The 20572-nt window shown below is 43.8% G+C and overlaps 1 protein-coding gene across 1 annotated transcript in view; it reads right to left on the bottom strand.

The window, feature by feature from the left end:
• Window positions 1-20572, bottom strand: part of LOC126564118 (uncharacterized) — an 81591-nt gene that overhangs the window by 36820 nt on the left and 24199 nt on the right. Inside the window, exon 2 of the mRNA XM_050221055.1 lies at window positions 8793-8935. Within this exon, the coding sequence (XP_050077012.1) occupies window positions 8793-8935 (143 nt within the window). The remainder of the gene's footprint in view (window positions 1-8792; window positions 8936-20572) is intronic.

Here is a 20572-nt window from a genome sequence, read left to right as displayed (position 1 = left end):
TACCAATAATAAAAATATTAATAAAAAGCGTCTGCCTCCAGCTCCCGTTGCGAGTGGACGAGTTTTACCTTAAAGCGTCCCTACGCAGATAAGATATTCGGCAGCCTTTGGTCATTGCCTCGAAGTGTCATTGCGTAATCATCGTGATTACACGTTGTGGCCTTTTGTTTCAATCGGTGTGTCCGCGTTCTCCCGATATTCGTACTATCGATCGAGTGGCGCTAAGTAAGCGCGTGTGAATGTGTCTGATGATTGATCGAAGGGATAAACAAGCTTAGCCTAGCCTTAGCTTTCGATCAACGTTTGTAGACGTGCGTGTAGTGGGTATGTGTATTGTTTATACTGCGTTACGGTAAGTGTAATCTTTTTTCCCCCTGTATCGTTGTTCTGGGCTTAACGATGAGGTCAGATTATTCTGACTCCGAAAAAGGAGATCGAGCCAAATACGAAACGTAAGCCGGATCGCCCTAAGGCCGGCGCAGGCCACTAAAAAGGTGTCCCTTGAAAAAAGACCATCCACTTCGAAGACTCTTCGGAGTGCCCCACTAGCAAGCAGTGCACCGTAGGCAATCAGAGTCCCGCTGGCAAACGATGCCCCGCGTTTAAGTCGATGACAAGTGCCTACCTCTGACCGAGAGCCTACCCGTCTTGCTTGAAGGGTAAGCATATGGTTTAATTTATGCCAAGAAGTAAACAGCTTGAAGTAAGGTCGATTGCGGTCTCACTATTTCGGAAGTGCCCGAGCGTTGCCGACGTGTTTAGGATGCGCCCTAACAAGGTTAGGTGAGTGACGAGGTTAACAAGGAGTGACGACAAAGATCCTTACTCAAGCTAATGTAATCGTGGGAGACCAAGAGTTTACTTGCCGTTTGAAGACCGGCGCCACTGTCACATCACCACCGGGCCACCCCTGGAGGAGGGGGTAAAATGGGCTTTTATGTTTTAAAAACCCCGAACTCGCCCAAGATTAAAGTGCTTGAGGCTAAACATTTCTTCAAGCTTGACGTTTCAAGCTAATCTGATACATCTAAACCTCCTCATTCCGGGATATCAAGGGTGGCAACCCTTGGTTCTAAGTGCAGCCAAGGGGTGGTTCTAAGTGCAGCCAGATTGATCACGCTGAACCGTTTTGTATTCGTAAAACATGCTACGGTAAATGCAGAGGGGCACATGCCACCGAGGAGTGCAATGCTCCTTCCCAGAAATGTTCGCATTGCCGGGACGAGTGCCACGAGGTAGCCTTGAGCCCCGTGTACAAAAAAGTTGCAAAAAGAACAGATGAAAACTGTAGCCGAGAAGGCAAGCGACTCATACAGCGATGCTCTAAAGGAAGCAAACGCATCAAACTCTTTTGCAATTTTGGGTGTAGATGCAAATGGCGAAAATGTGCCCCACTCGAAAATGTGCCATTGAGACTAAAGCAACGTAAGTATCATACAAAAAAGTACAACGGAAGGTCCTAAAAAAGTAAACCTATGGCACAACAGCGTCTTGCTTAAGCAACTCCATCAGTCCCAACTCGAGACGCTGATCCTTTTTCTCCCGCTCCCCAAACTTTGCAAGAAGAAACGATCCCCTCGAACTAAAGGCCCTCTGGATAGCTTGGCTTTTCCAACCGGAGGCTTCCCGAAAACCCATACTTTATCCCTTTCCAAGATCCTACAGTTCCTCCTATTGACCCTCAACCTCCTGTAACATTTGCACATGATCGCTTCTTGGGGGTTGATCACAGTGGCAGTGACTGGCTCAATCACCATGCTTAGGTATGATGGTCCTTCTGGACGCTTAATGCCTTTAGAGCTACCATCATACAGTGGAAATGTAGGAGTTTGCTTGGTAAGCTGGACTCCTTTACAGGGTTTTCACCGGTATTATTGACACATTCAATGCGTTATAGAATCGTTCGAGCATACTATTGACTCGTTCGGCGCGCTATTGACGTCTTCGGATGATTGTACGAGGGCTGACAATAAAGTAAGGTCTACAATTTTTTTTTTCTTGGAAAATGACATTTATTTACAAAAAGCGATACACCGTTGGAAAGGCCAAGGTCTTGGCTACTTTTCTACATAATCGCCATTTTTTTCCAACACCTTGCGCATCCGCACGATGAACTTGTCTATGCCGGCAGAATACCACTCTCCGTCCGCCTCGCGCAGCCAGGTGTTGACCTCTTTCTGAACCTCCGCGTCACTTTCAAACTTCTTCCCTCCGAGATGTTTTTTTCAGAGCGGGGAACATGTGGTAGTCACTTGGGGCCACGTCGGGACTATAGAGAGGGTGATCGATGATGTCCCAGCCAAATTTCTTGAGCAGGTCAAGGGTAACGTTGGCTGTGTGCGGGCGCGCGTTGTCGTGGTGAAATTTCACTCCTTTGCTCAGCAATCCCGGGCGTTTGTTTTTTATTGCACGACGAAGCTTTTCCAGGGTCTCACAGTACCTTGCTGCATTGATAGTGGTTCCCCTTGGCATGAAATCCACCAACAATACCCCGTGGCGATCCCAAAACACCGTACCCATCACCTTGCCGGCTGACAGTGTCGCCTTAAACATTTTGGGTTTCGGAGAATCGCTATGGCGCCATTTTTGGACGACTCCTTTGTTTCGGGTGTGTAGTGATGAGCCCACGTTTCATCCCCCGTAACAAACCCTTCCAAAAAATCATCGCCTTCCTCTTCAAAACGGGCCACAACTTTGGTCGCACATTCCACGCGCCGCTTCATGTGGTCTTCGGTCAGCTGTTTCGGCACCCATCGGGCAGAAACTTTGTGATACTGCAAGTTGTTCACAAAGATATGACGGATTGTTTCGCTGCTACACACTACTCCAAGCTTCTCTTCCAAGTCCCTAATTGTCGCACGGCGGTTTTTGAGCATTTCTGCCTCCACTGCTTGAACAATCGCATCCGAGACCGACGGTCGGCCACTTCTCTCCTCGTCGTGAACATTAGTGCGCCCGGAATTGAACTCGCGGCTCCACTTACGTACGTTTTTTATGTCCATACACTTTTCCCCGTAAACTTCAACTAGTTGACGATGGATTTCAATAGGTGTCACCTTTTTCGCACTCAAAAAACGTATTACAGAACGCAATTCGCACTTGGACGCTGACGCGAGGGGTATCTCCATCGTTGACGGCTGATCAGCCAAGACTGAGCGGTCGGGGAAGCCTCACCCAGCAGCAAAGTGGTAGTGGGGGAACCAAGGAACACGGCGGTGTTGCCAGATTTCGCCTAGCGCATGATCCGGTGAAGTTGCAGCGTTGGAGACCTTACTTTATTGTCAGCCCTCGTATTGATTTGATCGGCAGTGCTATTGACAACCCTTGGTTGGCACATTTTTCTTCTTCAACATTTTTCCAGTTCAACATGGACTGCTTTAGTTACCATACATATTAAAACTGCCACAAAGCACTTCATCGGTGTTGACTTGCGGGGTGCTAGTCTATACCATAATGGTCCACATAAATCGACTCGAGTATTCAGGAAGGGATATGTTGGGGTAACCCTCTCAGGAGGTAGGTCACCCATAAGTTGTTCCATGCAGAATGGTTTAGTTCGAAAGCATTTAACACAGTCATGAACTATCTTTCGCGCAAGACTGCGCGCTCGAAGTGGCCAGAATCTTTCTCGAACTATCAATATGAATAATTAAGGACCTGGGTGCAGAAACTGAATGTGATAGGATGGTCATTATCAGGATGGTTAATGGGTGGTTAGGATCCAGTATTATTGGATGCTTTCGAGTGTTCGACACAGGTGCATTATTGGCTTGTTTGAGTTCGGTGAGTAGCCAATACCCCTTCCGACGTTGGCATCGATTTTTCTTTTGACTGTTGTAACAGAATCGCTGGATGTATGCCACTAATCTCAACAATGCCGGATATGATGAACGCCGTGTGAACAAAGGGTTGGGGTCTTTTAAACTAAAAGTTACGCTACTCGTTCGTGATGCCCATTCGATTGGCTGACTGAGCCATTTTGGTCCATGCCACCATAGCTCAGTTGGTGACATGCCGCTAGGTAGAATGTCGGCCGGATTATCTTCTCCCGACACATGAAACCACTGGGTTTTTTCGGTAATATGCTGAATCTCTGAAACCCTGTTAGCGACAAACGGTTTCCAGCGCTTTATGCTTGTATGCTTGCTTTATGCTTGTTTATGCCTGATAACTCTAGTCTCGGTAACGTAGCTCTCTTTTGCTTTTTGCCATTTTTTATAGGTGCTACCTTTGATTTTGCGCAAAGGAGTTGACTGATATGTTACCGTCAGTAGCTATAGTTCGCACATAAATGCAGGCACCGTACGCTTTTTCTGACGCATCACTAAACCCATGGATTTCCACAACTTGTTGTTCCTCTCCAATTACTCGACGTTGGATAGTTATTTCATCTATACCTGTTACGCTTCGCTTGAATTGCAACCATTTTTCTCGTAGATCTTCGGGTAATGGATCATCCCAGCCTATTGTTTTCTCCCATAGAACTTGTAAAAAACATTTCGCTTTCACGATGACTGGACCAATCAGTCCCAATGGATCATACAAGCGGGCTGCATCTGATACAACAATCCGTTTGGTAATCTCATCTTCATTATTCCATTTTGGGATACTAAAGTAAGTTTATCTGGCGCCGGAGACCATTTTAGACCAAGTGTTTTAATAGAATTGTGGGGATCAATCAATAGCTCTGACCCCATCTCTCGAAGTTCGGGTGGCAATGTATTCAAAATCTGCGATGAATTAGATGCCCACTTCCGCAGATGAAAACCTGCCGATTGCAGTACTTCAGATAGTTCACGGCACACCAACTTTCCTTGCCTTATGGTATCCACACCACTTATTAAATCATCCATATAGAAATCAGTGGCTAAAATCTCCGAAGCTGTAGTGAGAGATTGTTTGACCTCGTTAGCTAGTGTTTGAAGACATTTTGTTGCTAAGTATGGAGCAGACGAAGTACCATACGTTACTGTCTTTAGCTCATATTCTCGAACTCCACCATCCTCTACATCTCCCCATAGAATGCGTTGCAATGGACGGTCTGCTGGTTTGATCCATATCTGCCTATACATCTTTTCGATGTCTGCTGTCAATGCGTATTTTGGGAAGCGAAAACGCATTATGAGACTGATCAACTCGTCTTAGATTAGTAGATCACAGTCGTTGCTGATCAACCTTAGTCGTCTTAGGCGGTAGATCACATCGTTGCTGATCAACCTTGGTTGCTGGAAGGTTCCACATGATTTCTGGCAGTACGTGCAACCTTAAAGGAAAGCGAACATTAGTAAATTGGGAATGAGCGACTAGGTTTACCGAATAAGATGAAGTTTGACTTCCTCGGCCCACAGGTCCAATCGACAGATGATCCCTCAGCCTTTGTGCTCGTAAACATTTCACCACTCGTTCCGTGATTAGGTTTACTTGCGCTCCGCCATCCAATAATGCTCGTACGTTCATCTTGTTGCCGTTCGATGCAATGACCGTTAGTAGGATTGCTGGAAACAAGATCGCGGTTGAAGGCACCAATTGCCTTGCCGTTGGGGTGAGCATGACGCTGTTGGCTGGCTCGATGACAGATGCAACTGCCGATGTCGTTGAACCATTTGCAACCGTAGCTCCTGGAACACCCGTTGCAGCTGTATGTTGTCGTTCATTCGATGATCTGTGTAGCATAGTGTGATGTTTCAATTCACACACACGGCAGGCACTGGATGAGCACTCTTTAACACGGTGGTCCGATGACAAACAGTTTATGCACAGTCCTGCCTCTTTCACTCTGTCATACCGTTGATTGACGGATAGGCTTCGAAAAGTGTAACACTGCCTTTTTTTAAAGTGCAACAGGTAGACCGCGTGCTCGTCGTACTTTTTTTGTTTGATCGACATTTTGTTCACTTGCGATGGTATAATATTTTCATCTTTTAGCAATTCTGTCATATCACTGATCGGAAGACCGACAAGTCCGTGTAGCACTACTTTTGTCGTCTTTTCCTCTTCTAGTTGGTACGTATGAAAGTACACATTTTTGTCCTTGAACACTTTCACTACTTTTTTAAAGTCATCGACTTTGTCTAATTGCACTACCGTACCGTGATACGTTGCCTTAGTGTTATATCTCACTATACCTGTAGCGATGAAGATTTTGTGTATCAGTGTTACCGATAAGCATTTTTTCCGTTATCGGCGGTATTTTACTTGTGCGTGTGTCCTTTTGGCTTGACAGTATGAGCTTTTGCTTTGGCGCAGGCTCGTTAACACCGATTTCACTTAGGAATGCAAAGCAGTTTTCTGTGTTAGCACGTTTGCGGGTGCGTGTTAGCTGATCATCAACAATCGATTTCAGCATTTGGGATTTAATACCCCTTGTTATCCTTCTCTTTCCTATAAAGGGGAGAGGGGAAAGATTTTGTCTCGTTTTCAAATTGATTGTATGCTTTGTCTATGGCACGGGAGAGAAAAAACGTCTGTTCTCCTCCAGGACTGGATTGCTACTGACACGCATATGTACATAAAAGCAACTTGAGTAGAGATCACAATTTCGAACTTATTACATGCATGATGTGGGCGGTATGGAAGGACGAAATCACAACTATCAAATGCAGGGTGGTCTTTGACACGTCATATAAAACCAGCTCTGGGCTTGCCCCACTAGCAGCAAATCATTCATTGACTTCAAGAGATGCCCTCTTATCGATCTACGAGCGGTTGCGGTTTAAAATAATTGTGCTGGTTAATGACGTAGAAAAGATGTATAGACTGCTTTGGGTTGAGGATAACGATTGAGCACCCGTTTTGTGGAGAAGGGATCCCAGTAAGCTAGTACGAGTTTACCAATACAGTAACGTATGGCACAGCGTCAGCTCCTTACCTAGCAATTCAAGCATTGCAAAAAACATTCGAAGATCATGGGAAGAAGTTCCCGAAGACATGTGCATGCATGAACGATTTTTACGCAGATGATTTACTCACTCACAACGACAGAAACAGAAACAAGAGAAATGAGAAGCCAGTTAAAGAGGTTAATGGCGAAAGGAGGATTCAAGTTGCGTAAATAGGCCTCAAATCGACCAATACTTGAAGGAATAACTGACGAGAACTTAGCTCTTACAGATCAACATCTATTTGAGCCTGATTAGAAACTGATAGAAGCGCTAGGTATGAGTTGGATTCCCGCAACAGATCAAGTGTTTATACGATTAATGTGCAATGTGCGTCGTAGTCTCGCAAGGATTTACGATGAATAGATAAAGTGAAGATGGTCGCAGAACACAACAAAAGCTAAGGAACGAGGTAGTGGATGAGAAGGCGGTAACACTTCTCATTACACAAGAAGAGTAGACATTCAGTCAGTAGCTTTTCGCCAGATTCTCTTCTTACTCCAAGCTGCTTAGAGTAATCAGCTACTACCCAGCTAGCTAGCCTTAACACTAGGGCATTTTCTTACTGGTAATCAACCTAGGATACTAGATGATGTAGACAGAAGAACAGTACTGCAGGATAGGTTGAATAGGTGGCAATTTGTAAACAAAATAAGCCAACAATTTTGGAAATGGTGTTCGTTGACACGAATATCATTTGAGGAACAAGTGTCTGTGCTAGAGACGTAAATATGTACACGCGAGGAGTTCGACACACGGACACTTGGAGGCAGCACAGTCGGTTCGATGGTTCATTCTGCGGCAGGCCTATCAAACATCCAGCGGTTCCATTACCTACGTGTCTCGTTAAGCAGTGCTGCCCTTCAACCGATTCAGGGTATGCGATATTCTTGAATCGAATGAAAACCGCCTGACCTGACCAAACGCTGGAATCGGAGACTGCACTAACGGATCAGATGTTTGCTGCTTGGTCTGCCTTCCCTAGGAGAGTGGATCTCTCAAGCAAGATTGTCTTTATTGCGAGACTCATCGACGGCCGCCTTGGCTTGTCTTCCCTCCATTGATGCTCCTCTCGGCAATCAGCCGGTACATTCCAGGCAGGTCACTTCGTGCCCGAGCTATGCCATCCAGACACAGAACGATGGATGTCATTCGGCTCTTCTGATCCGTTTCTAGGTATGTGTCGTGTTTTCGACGCCGTCAGCGATACGTTCGAGCCGGGGATTTCCGTTCATGCGTCCAGCCTTATCCTATAACATGCGTTCTTGTATCTATCCTTATTTTAAGAGTTTGTACAGAATTTTATTGAAAAATGGAACCGAGAGAGCACACTTGTCCGTCGATTGACAAATAAATAACACATAAAGTTGAACGAATTCGACGTTACACATGAACGACGACACGAAACGCGGTGGATCGCACTTGTTCAAGGTCCTGCGCTTGATCGGGCTTAACGAAATACGAGCATTTCTCGTTAAGCCGAAGCGTTCGGATCCATAAAATTTAACGTAAATGCTATTACATTACAAGAAATAAACTCTCTTGCGTTTTTAAACTCCAACAACGATCACGTCTTTTTCGGTAAATATTGACAGCGAACGCTTATCCCAAATCTGAAGAATGGAAATGATTTTTTTACATATATTATGGTATGAGCGGTACACTTGTAGGTAGCTCACAGGACAAAAGGAACGGAAAGTTTCGCGTAACATTTTGACAGATTAATTTAAAAAAAATCAAATAAAATGAAAAGCAAACAAAAAATTTCATAACATAACTTAAGGTCAGAAAGCTAGCTCTCGGAGCAACAAACTTTACGCGTAAAATTTTGACGTATTGATTGTCAAGAAAAAGAGCTATCGATTATTCAATTCAAAATATATATTGCGTCATGCTGGTAGAAAAGTAATTTACCCGGTAACCACCTAAGTGTCGAACATGACAGGTGAAAGTGGCATCTCTTCCTATTGCGATGGAGTTGTTTAGAATGGGTTCAGCAAAATCCGGTTGAAATGAACATACATCTGAAACGACATTTGAAAGGAGATTTATATTAATAATAAATTAAACTGAAAGATGATAGATGTGATCACAATTAGTGAATATTTTGAAGTAATTAACCAATCACACAACCATTTTTGTTTAGGAACGGCATGGCCGTATTACTGAACGTATTCCACACTACGGGAAGGGGGGGGGGGGGGGGGGGGGGGTTGGAGGCGATCCAGATGTGATTTGAACCACGATCCTGCTGTGTAAAGTATGGCGCCGCTGTCACATACATCAACGCCCCAACACAACTCTTAAACAAGAAATGTTTGACAATAGACTTGAATGCAACATTGTCAAAGTTGTCGTTGGATTGTAGAGTCACATATTTTCCATGGTAGTTTCCATAACATAGGCATACGTTCGACTCGCCTAGATATTTTACAGCACTATTTTCATGAACCAAAAATGCGTGATTCTACAAAAATATCGAACAATTTAACGGCAACATGCGGCCTTGGTTCGATGGGCTCTCTGTAGACCGGGCATTCATACGAATGATGTCTCGACTGATGTCGAATCATTTTGCGTTGAATACTCATCTACAGCGTATAACTCTGGCTCAGACAAAAGTATGTGGCTGCGGTGACGGATTCCACGATGTGGATCACCTTCTGTGGTCCTGCGTGGAATTTGAAACCGCAAGACCCTCCTTGTTGAGCGCAGTCGAGAATGTCGGCAGACGACCGGGTACAGAAATCAGAGAAATGTTGGCTACCAGGGACCTCATCTACATGAGGATTATTTACCGATTCGCCACAGACAACGGTCTTGTCCTATGATTCCACATCCCAAGTATCCTTCCAATCCTTATTTGTATTCCCCAATTCCTTTTTTGTTAAATGTTTTGTTGTCTATGTTTTAAGTGTATCTTTTGTAGTGCCACGGGTGATCCGATGACTGGGCAACAGCACTCGAGGGTGATTCCAACACTGCCGTAAAAGGGAGGCAGGCGTTGTTGAAAGTGCAGTGTTCTCCACTCCAGTCCAGTTTTGACACATTGAGTTTGACAGCGTTGGCGTCGGGCTCGGGGTGTTTGGCGGGCTCAGTCTCGGGAGTAGTGATGTCGCTTTCGCTGCTGCGGTATAGAGCTTGTCGATCATCCTTTTATTGGACTTTGACTAGATTGAGCTTGGAATGTCATTGCTGGAATGCACTGGAGAGCACTGTACGCAGACAAATAAATGTTCGTGCTGTCTTAACGATGTTTATTTGTTCGTTACAGTCCAGACCATATCTTAAAGATCAACAATAGAACGGCCACAACACCACCGGAATTCGGATATAATGAACCTCCATCATCACAATAGACACAACAATAGTCCTGGACCATCAAAACGCACATCATCCACGAATACATCATCGTCATCATCATCATCACCATCACCACAACCACAACCGAGTATGCCCGGCATAAGGCAAAGAATAAGGAGGAAATGCCTTATCAATATAATTGTTTTTTTTTTTTTTCAACACAAGCGGTGTGAACAATACGGCACTGGACCGTCATAATTAATTATAAATAAAAAATTAACGGCAACATCAAGTCGAGGTGAGACAACCGATCAAGTTAGACATGATTGAGATCACTGAATGAAAAAAGAAATATCGAGAGCGAAAAAAAAAACGAGAAGATGGTGCGAGTGAATACCGTAAAGGTTCACCTTGCAGGGATTCCCAAACCAACACAACATGGGATCTAAGGTTTCGTGAAAAAAAACCCCTAAAACTTAAAATAGACGAGGGTGTCATGTTGCAAAAGTAATACGTGAAAGCAATTAAACAGCAAGTGACAGAAAGAGCGGTAAAAGAAGCGGCAAGTGCAACCATGACCATTAATAAAAAAACCTACAAGACATCACTGTCGATTAACCGAGTATGCCCGGGATAAGGCAAAGAATAAGGAGGAAATTGATCACTCTGATGGTAGAGTATGCGGACGCCAAGTGGGTTCGGTTCCATTGGATTCGCAGGCTTTTTGTCCATGCAGGTACCTCATACCTGAGCAAGGACGTCGACACACACACGATAGAAACCTACGTTTGCTAGCGCAAGGACCACTTCTATTGGCAAGCATGTGCGACTACTTCACCATTGCATTGGTGACCCGTTGCATTCAATAATCGTTTTGTGCATTAAATCTTAATCGATCGTCGAGCCTAGGTACTTTAGTGTTCGTTGGGGATGTATGTTCTCATTCCTGCACACTATCTGAGAATAAATTAAAAAAAATATGAGCAGAATAAATTCTGTCTTATGATGTGTAACGACAAGCCCGGCCACACATCCACCGCTCAATCCTCTCAATTGACTCATTTGCCCGTACCTCTACATGCAGCTTTGTCTCTGTCTCTACGCCTAGCACAATGTCATTGGCAAAGCTGACAACGCTGTATCCGATGAATAAACCCAACGAAAGCAGCCCATTCTATACTACGTTCCAAAGTGCCGGGTCTAGGATAAATTCTTGCGGCACTCCCGCTGACACTATATGCTTCCGTATACCAACTTCCGTGCCTAGCAAGAGTACCCTATCGTCAAAGTAGCACTTTATGAGCTAAAATGATTCAGGTAGGCTGGCACTCCTATACTGGCCAATCCCATTCCAATGACTGTCCAGCTAGCCATACGAGAATTATAATCATTAAACCATGAAGAAGATATCTGCTATGCGCTCGATGAAGTTTAGCAGTACAGAGGTTTTGGCACGAATTCGTTTCTGGATCCAAATCGGAACCAAATCGTTTCTGGATTCTGTTCCGGATAAAGCATTTTCAGGTAGGGCCAGAGGCGGATCATAGTATAAAAAAACAAAGCAGATGTTTGGGAACGTCAGGTTTCATAATGAACGTTGCGAGGGCCCAGAACATATCAAGTTTAATAACTCTTTTTGTACATTTTGTAAATTATTTATTTATTTACAATTAATTATGACGGTACATTGCTGTATTGTCACATTTTGTAAACTAGATTTGAAAACAAAACAAAAAGAATGAGACAACATAAGTTTGAGGCACCCGCGCCTAAAAGTGAACAAATTGACGCCATTTAAAGGAGTTCACTTTGTGTGTAAAATCTGGGAGGTGACAACTGATTCATACATTGATGAAAGTGCGTGACATGTTTCAGATACATTAGAATGTAGTCTCCATCCTTTTGTCTCCAGGTACGGGTCAACATTTGTCTGACGCTTGCTGTTCTGGGGTGGCGTTTACAACAGGTTTTGGCCTTCATAGTGCGACATATTGAGCAATCCAGCGGATTGAGATCGGGGTTGAATGGAGGTCACCTTTCCATAACGGAAGATGCTCTTGCAACCCCTTCTGAGTGCGGTTTGAGGTACGATTAAAGTCACTGATACCTTGTTCTTTCGCAATTTTCCTCATTGAACCCACTAGATTTACCCGAATTTGCCTTTTGATAGCAGGTCACGCCGGCCATCGAGTGGCTTACTAGACTTGCTGATAACAAGTAGTTGGACAGTCAGTCCTCGCTGCGGTCCGAATAGGATTTTTGCCTCGGTCCTACCGTTTAAAGACCGGCGTCACTGTCGTCTACACCCCCGGGTCGCCCCCACTTTCGCTTTCAGCTACTATCAGTATGAATTTGGCGAAAACATTTCAATCATTCGATTAATAGGTGTTGTTCAGTTCAGTTTATATGGTGATATCAATGTGACAAATATTTGCGGGATTCTTGGAAAATCGATCACCGGCTCTACCATCTAACCTTAACTTATACGTCACGCCAAATCCGATAAGGAAAAGATCGGTGCTCGACCTAAAGGAAAGCAGTATCTGATTTAGCACCTCTGATCATTTTTTATGTTATGTTACAGTATCCCTTCAAGAGGCCTCACACACTCCGTTGACCTTAAATAAACACTGCCACCATAGTCTTCAAGTATTAAAGAAGCTGCAAGTAGAAAGTTCGTATTCGATTAGGATAAGATAGGCGGGATAGCACTGTTTTCTATTTAGCCTGTGTTTTCTATGTCTGTGTTTGTGCCTATCGGTCAGTAGAGAGTTTGATAAGATACGGAAAACGGGGGTGAGAGAGGAAACAAGTGTGCTGTTCCAAGCGTCTGGTAGAGTGTTATGAGGTCAAAAAGAGATGATTGAGTTCAGATAGTTCGATGTTGTCAATGTTCGGTTCCTTAGTGTATTGGTTGGCTAAAACGGGACTTGGAGCTTGGACGAAAGTTAGGTCGAGGAATGGAGGAAGGTCTTTGTGGTGGTTTTAAGATGATCTTGTATCGAAAGCGCTAAGAACACACGCTGTTGGATGAAAAGATGACGTTTGTTTTGTCGGGATAAAAGTTTTCTTCTGCTGAATTAGACTGGCAGTGACGGATCTGCAATTATTAGAGCGCAATCATATGGGCAAAAGGAAGCTGTCCGTTTTCGCAGAACAGTGACTTCGGTTTTGTTATTGCTGAAGTGCCATTGTTTTAGGTAGGTAGGTTGTTAGAAAACTTTTCTTGAAATTCGTAAAATCTTTAACAAAATTCACAAAGCTAGAACGCAATAGCACAACGGTTACATGTTCGCACAGGTCATCTAATGTGTCTTATATGCCATTATTTCTTGACACACTGCGTTGATTAATGCACCATCATCAGTTCAAATCGAGACACGGTGGAGACTAGACGTGTTATCATTTTATCTGCGTGGCCAGTTCTAGCTACAAAAAAAAAAAAAAAACAAAAAAAAGGTTCTGTAAATCTGTACGGATCATTCACCTATCTCAGGATGGTGGGAAGAGTGGGAAGACCCAGAGGCAAAAAGCCTAGACCAGCTAGTTAGTTCCCACGCACTTAACGATGTGTAAGTGAACAGACGTAGTTGCTCCAACTCATCAGAGAACTTTTTCGCACTCCTGTGTAACGACGACCATGGCAAAAACAGTGAAAGTGTGCGAGAGCAGGGCTTTTTACTATTATTCCCCCGATAATGGTAAAAAGCAAATCAGTGCGTACACAAACTAGTGGTTGCAGCTGGTGTAGTAAACTACACAACGGAACAAACATACACGGGGACGGTTGTGCAACTTACCAATACAAAAGATTTTCGTAGTGCTGTAGCACATTTGAAGTAAAAAAAAACGTTAGCTTCCAACGTATCAACTGGAAGAGGACAAAACAACGAAAATTGTCCTATATGGATTAGGAGACCTTCCCATTGAAGATGTATTGGATAATTTGAAAGAGGAAAACATCTATCCGACAGACATAAATAAAAAGATCGTCAAACAAAAAAGATATGACGAACATGGAATTAACACATTCCATTTCGCTGCAGGAAGTGTAAAACTGAATATGTTACGATCCATAAAGGCAGAGTAACTTGGAATTATTTCTCCAAAAAATCTGGACCAATGCGTTGCGCTAGATGCCAATCATACGGACACGGTGCTGCTAATTGCAATCGTCAGTATAAGTGTAACAAGTGTGTGGGTGAACACGAGTCCAAGTGTTGTCCACTAACTGCGAAGAGAACTATACCGCAGTTTTCTATGGGTGCCCGAAACGTCCGATAACGAAACCGAAAGTAAAAGATACGAAAACCTATAAAACCACGCATTTTAATGTGTTGCATGAAAACTACCCACCACTACAAACAAATAGGAAGAACGAATGGTTTCCAAATACCAATACTACATGCTCAGAGAAAAATTTCTTACTCCCAGGCGAGAAGCTAAGCTAAAAAAAAGGATCTTTTTTTATTCATAAAGGACGAGCAGGCCGTAGTGCTTACAATAAAATTATAAGTAAGATACTCCTTTCATCTTTGCTGGGAGACATTTTCTTCTCCGAGCCGTGAAAGGACACCATATCCCGGGTGTGCTCGATTGTTCCGTCATCCAAAGCCGAAGTCGTGTTCATAGCGAGGGTCTAATCGTGTGTCTAAGCGAGGGCCAAAGTGTGTTCATAGCGTGAGTACCTTATCTCGGGGAATGTCGGGCGTTTCCATGCTCGTGGTCCAGATGGTAGCGGGGGTCTTGATCGTTTTCCATTTCGAAGGTTCCTGATTGTGTTCAATCTTGATGTCTCGTTCGTATCCTTCTTCTCCCTTTCGCTAGTTTGTACGTCCATAGTATCGGTCGGTGCAACTTCTTCCATGTGGAACCCAACCCTTCACGCGTCGTACTCATTCATACATTCATTCATTCATTCATTCATCAATCATCATTCGACAAGCGAGGTACAACACATATGTACGAGGGCCGACAATAAAGTAAGGTCTCCAATTTTTTTTTCATAGAAAATGACATTTATTTACGAAAAGCGATACACCGTTGGAAAGGCCAAGGTCTTGGCTACTTTTCTACATAATCGCCATTTTTTTCCAACACCTTGCGCATCCGCACGATGAACTTGTCTATGCCGGCAGAATACCACTCTCCGTCCGCCTCGCGCAGCCAGGTGTTGACCTCTTTCTGAACCTCCGCGTCACTTTCAAACTTCTTCCCTCCGAGATGTTTTTTTCAGGGCGGGGAACATGTGGTAGTCACTTGGGGCCACGTCGGGACTATAGGGAGGGTGATCGATGATGTCCCAGCCAAATTTCTTGAGCAGGTCAAGGGTAACGTTGGCTGTGTGCGAGCGCGCGTTGTCGTGGTGAAATTTCACTCCTTTGCTCAGCAATCCCGGGCGTTTGTTTTTTATTGCACGACGAAGCTTTTCCAGGGTCTCACAGTACCTTGCTGCATTGATAGTGGTTCCCCTTGGCATGAAATCCACCAACAATACCCCGTGGCGATCCCAAAACACCGTAGCCATCACCTTGCCGTCTGACAGTGTCGCCTTAAACTTTTTGGGTTTCGGAGAATCGCTATGGCGCCATTGTTTGAACGACTCCTTTGTTTCGGGTGTGTAGTGATGAGCCCACGTTTCATCCCCCGTAACAAACCCTTCCAAAAAATCATCGCCTTCCTCTTCAAAACGGACCACAACTTTGGTCGCACATTCCACGCGCCACTTCATGTGGTCTTCGGTCTGCTGTTTCGGCACCCATCGGGCAGAAACTTTGTGATACTGCAAGTTGTTCACAAGGATATGATGGATTGTTTCGCTGCTACACACTCCTCCAAGCTTATCTTCCAAGTCCCTAATTGTCGCACGGCGGTTTTTGAGCATTTCTGCCTCCACTGCTTGAACAATCGCATCCGAGACCGACGGTCGGCCACTTCTCTCTTCGTCGTGAACATTAGTGCGCCCGGAATTGAACTCGCGGCTCCACTTACGTACGTTTTTTATGTCCATACACTTTTCCCCGTAAACTTCAACTAGTTGACGATGGATTTCAATAGGTGTAACCTTTTTCGCACTCAAAAAACGTATTACAGAACGCAATTCGCACTTGGACGCTGACGCGAGGGGTACCTCCATCGTTGACGGCTGCTCAGCCAAGACTGAGCGGTCGGGGAAGCCGCACCCAGCTGCAAAGTGGTAGTGGGGGAACCAAGGAACACGGCGGTGTTGCCAGATTTCGCCTAGCGCGTGAACCGGCGAGGTTGAAGCGTTGGAGACCTTACTTTATTGTCAGCCCTCGTATAAGACAAACAAACAATAGGAGTAGGGGGAGGGGGGGAGGAAGGAGATCACACCAATAATCCGTTAGCACGGCAAAAAAGGAATATAGTCTTCAGGTAGACCTCGTCGCTGTCTCCCAGCAGGTCCCGAATTGGAGTTTGGCAACATTCAAATGCCCTGGACTGCGTCTAACAAGGCGGGTCGAGCAGCCTCGTATTCCACACAAGACCATAGAAGATGATCTATGTCGTGGTATCAGAGGCCGCAGCCACATATTTTGGAGTCGACCTGTCGTATACGCTGGAGATGCGCTCCCAAAGCGAAATGATTAGACCCAAGCCTAGATGTCATTCTGAATGAACGCATGATCACCTGAGATGCCGTGGAAACAAGGCTTCGGGGAGTGTCGAATATAGAATCCTCCCGAGGTCATCGGTGTCCCACAAACTCTCCCACCGAGCCATGCAGAGAAACTGTGGGGCACGCATGTACTCGTGAGGTAGGATAAGCCTGTCGAAAAAGGACCCTTCCGAAGCACCCTTTTTGGCCAATTGGTCTGCCTTTTCATTGCCGAAAATACCGCAATGAGCAGACAGCCAAACAAGAGATATCCGGAATGATTTCTCAAATAATGAGCTTAAGACCTTTAATAAGCTTAAGACCTTTTAATGCTTCGACAGCACTTCAACTGTCGGAGAATATAAAATATTCGTCTGAAGGACAAGCACTTATATTCAACAAGGCGTAAAAACTTGCGGCGAGCTCCGCTACATATAAACGCTGGCGTAGTTGGAAATATGCTTCGGATACAATGTTATATACACCAAAACCGATGCCGATTAGTACAAACTCTGCAGGAAAGAACCTCTTTGATCATATACATCGAGGAATCTTTACGACACATCATCCTAATACACCTATATTCTATTCTGCGCAGTCTTCTCGATCCCCATCAACACTTGACATAGTTCTCTCCAACAATTTACATTAAATAACAGCCCTCACAAATTTGACTGATTTATATTCCGATCACCTCCTTGTACTTTTAAAATAAAAAATTCTAGACCAACCTTCAGGCCCCAAAACAAAATATTTAATTATGCTGCTGCGTACTGGAACTTATTTGAAGATTATGTCAATAGCCACTTAGATGTTTGTCGTATAAATCACACTAATGTGAGCAGTACTATTGAAATTGACATAATGAATACACATTTCAATGAAGTTTTAGCTATGGCTCATGATATTGCCGTTCCAACAGTTATTCCCGGACAGTTTAATTTGATAATCCCAGAATTTGTATTGCACTTGATAAAACTTCGCAATAAGTACAGACCTATATGGTAAAGGCATCGACTTTGTTCTGAATATAAAACATACAGCAGTCTTAGTTCAGAAATCAATTTTCATTTAGATACTCTAAGAAATCAAAGTTTTTTTCATTTAGATGCTCTAAGAAATCAATAGGGGCGGCCCGGTGGTATAGGCGACAGCGGCGCCGGTCTTCAAACGGTATGACCGGGGTTCAAATCACGCCCGGACCGCCTAGTAAGCCATTTTGAAGGCCGGCATGACCTTAGAGGTCGTTAAACCAAGAAAAAGAAGAAGAAGAAATCAAAGTTGGTTCAGAGTTCTTGAAGTTATTGATCTAACTTATCAAGATAAAAAACTGTGGAAATTCGTTTGATTAATTAAGAACAAGACCAATTCAATTCCTACTTTGAAAGTAAATAATCAATCAATAATTGTGAATTCCGAAAAATGTGACACACTGAAAAATCAATTTGAAAGCGCACATAAAATAACTATCAATTCTTCAAGTTCATTGGCGCGTATAATATGTCCAACCAAAAATAACTTTTTCACTTTCAACAATAGTCCGGATTTAGGTAAATTAAAGTTTGTCAAGCCTAAAGAAATAAAGAAAATACTGAAATATATTATAAACGTGATAAAGTTAATAGATGTTTTTTTGTGGCAAACTACGTCTTCTCTGGGCTTCAATCCAGGACTTGTTGCGATGTTGTGTGATTGTTGCGAACAGTTGGTGAACGATCTCCTCCCGTATCCTTGTAAATGGAAACCTTTCCCCGTCCTTTCCCATACGCTGCTCTGTCAGACAGGGTGATCCTTTATCCATGCACCTGTTTGTCCTTTACCTGAATCCGCTCATCTCCAGATTAGAAAGTATTTGTTGCGATCAGGATGACCTGATCAACGGATATGCTGACGACATCTCGGTGGTGACAACCTCCCTTCCCAAACTCGAGGAGGTTAAAACAACAATAGAAGCGTTTGGAAGAACCGCTGGGGCGAAGCTGAACGTGGAAAAATAACGGCACTGGACATAGGACACGTTACACCAACAACCACCCCGATGCATGTTCCGTGGCTGCGAGCAGTAAAAAGATTGCGCCTGCTTGGCATATTGTTCACCAACAATAAACGGGAGGCCATGAGGCATAACTGGGAAAACGTAATCCAACAGTCCCGTCATTTGGTCAGATTGCATCGTGTTAGAGACCATCGTGTTGTTGCATCGGTGTGTGGCGCACGATCGATGGACATCGATTTGGCCTCCAAGACGGTGCGGTCTTACCTGTGGAACGGATCTGGGGGTTTTCGAATCCGATTGACCCAATTGGCCGTTCCACGCAACCGAGGTGGACTCAATCTTCACATTCCCGCCATTACCACAACAGCGTTGCTGGTAAATCGGTACGTTGCTGAGCAGGGATGCCTGAAAATCGGGGCTCAGCATATTGCTTGTGCTGGGTATCTCCCGAATAAAGGCTCCATTACTTCAACGTATGTGCCTATGTGCGGACGGTGATCCAGTAGCACGCATACCATCCGGTACCAATTATCCCCAAAGAGGCTATGGAGTTACCTTCCACGGATTGGCGATGGATCTGGGAAAATGACACGAGCTACAGACTTTCATCAGACCAACGCTCGATGCTGTATTTGGTGGTGTACAACAAGGTGCCACACGGACTGCTGCTCCACAGGATGAATCGGGCTGCTTCATCCTGCTCAGTGTGCTCCCAGAGGCTCTGGACCACAAAATTGCCCTGTGCGCTAGGGTATCTAATACTTGCAGCATACTGATGCAGGCTACGGAAGCCATCATTCCAAACCACAACCTTAACTTCTCTTCCCTCCTCTTATCTATTTTAAGTCACACTAACATAAGTAAGAGGATTCCTATCCTACGTTTGTTTGCAAACTTCGTAACCCATATTGTTGGAAGCAACAATACTGTGATTGATGAAAATATCCTTAAACGTTTTTTGTAAAACCTGTACGTCGTCCCAACCTGTACCCATTTTTTCTTTTTTAAACTAGTGTTTAATTCGTTTTAAACAAAAAAATGTTTTATAAAAAAATATAGACGAGCAGTTGAATGTTCCATCACATTCAACTGCTCGTCAACTAAGCAACAGAATATTTAAAAACTTCCAAACAATGCGTTAGTTTCGCTAACTGTTTTTTTTTCAACTGCTGCCTGATATTTGGATATTTTCCAGATACATGTAAAAAAGTCAAAATTATTGGAATTCCGGGCCAAATCGGGCAAAGACTTAACTTACCCCGAAAGGTAACCCCTGTGTAGGTAAAAATTTCCAAAGAAGCACACACCGATATCAAAAGAGTTATTTTAAAATATCAATTCGTCTTCCGTCCATCATTATCAACATCTAACCAAATAGATAGACTAACTAAACCTATTAAAATTATTCGAAGAACCAAAAAATCCACTGGATTGATCTTACTTGAAAAGCTTTTGATACTATCTGGCACGAAGGATTAATATATAAATCAATCACCTTAAAATTTCCTACACACTTAATAAAAATTATTTTATTCTTTTCTTAAACATCGCCAGAATAACGTGTATATTGGATACACTTAATCAGAATCTTTTATTCCTGCGCCCCGAGTCCCTCAAGGAAGTATACCTTCGCCGTTATTGTTTAGCATTTATACATCTAATATTCCAGCAATGTATAACTGTAAAAAATATATCTTCGCAGATGATTATGCTATCTCATCATCTTTCAAACATCCGAAAAGCATTTTAATGGCTAACAATAGTGGATTAAAAGCT

This window comes from Anopheles maculipalpis, chromosome X, assembly GCF_943734695.1.
Source record: "Anopheles maculipalpis chromosome X, idAnoMacuDA_375_x, whole genome shotgun sequence".
NCBI classification, from domain to species: domain Eukaryota; kingdom Metazoa; phylum Arthropoda; class Insecta; order Diptera; family Culicidae; genus Anopheles; species Anopheles maculipalpis.
The sequence above is the reverse complement of the archived record's forward strand: the minus strand, read 5'-3'. Positions and strand labels throughout refer to the sequence as shown.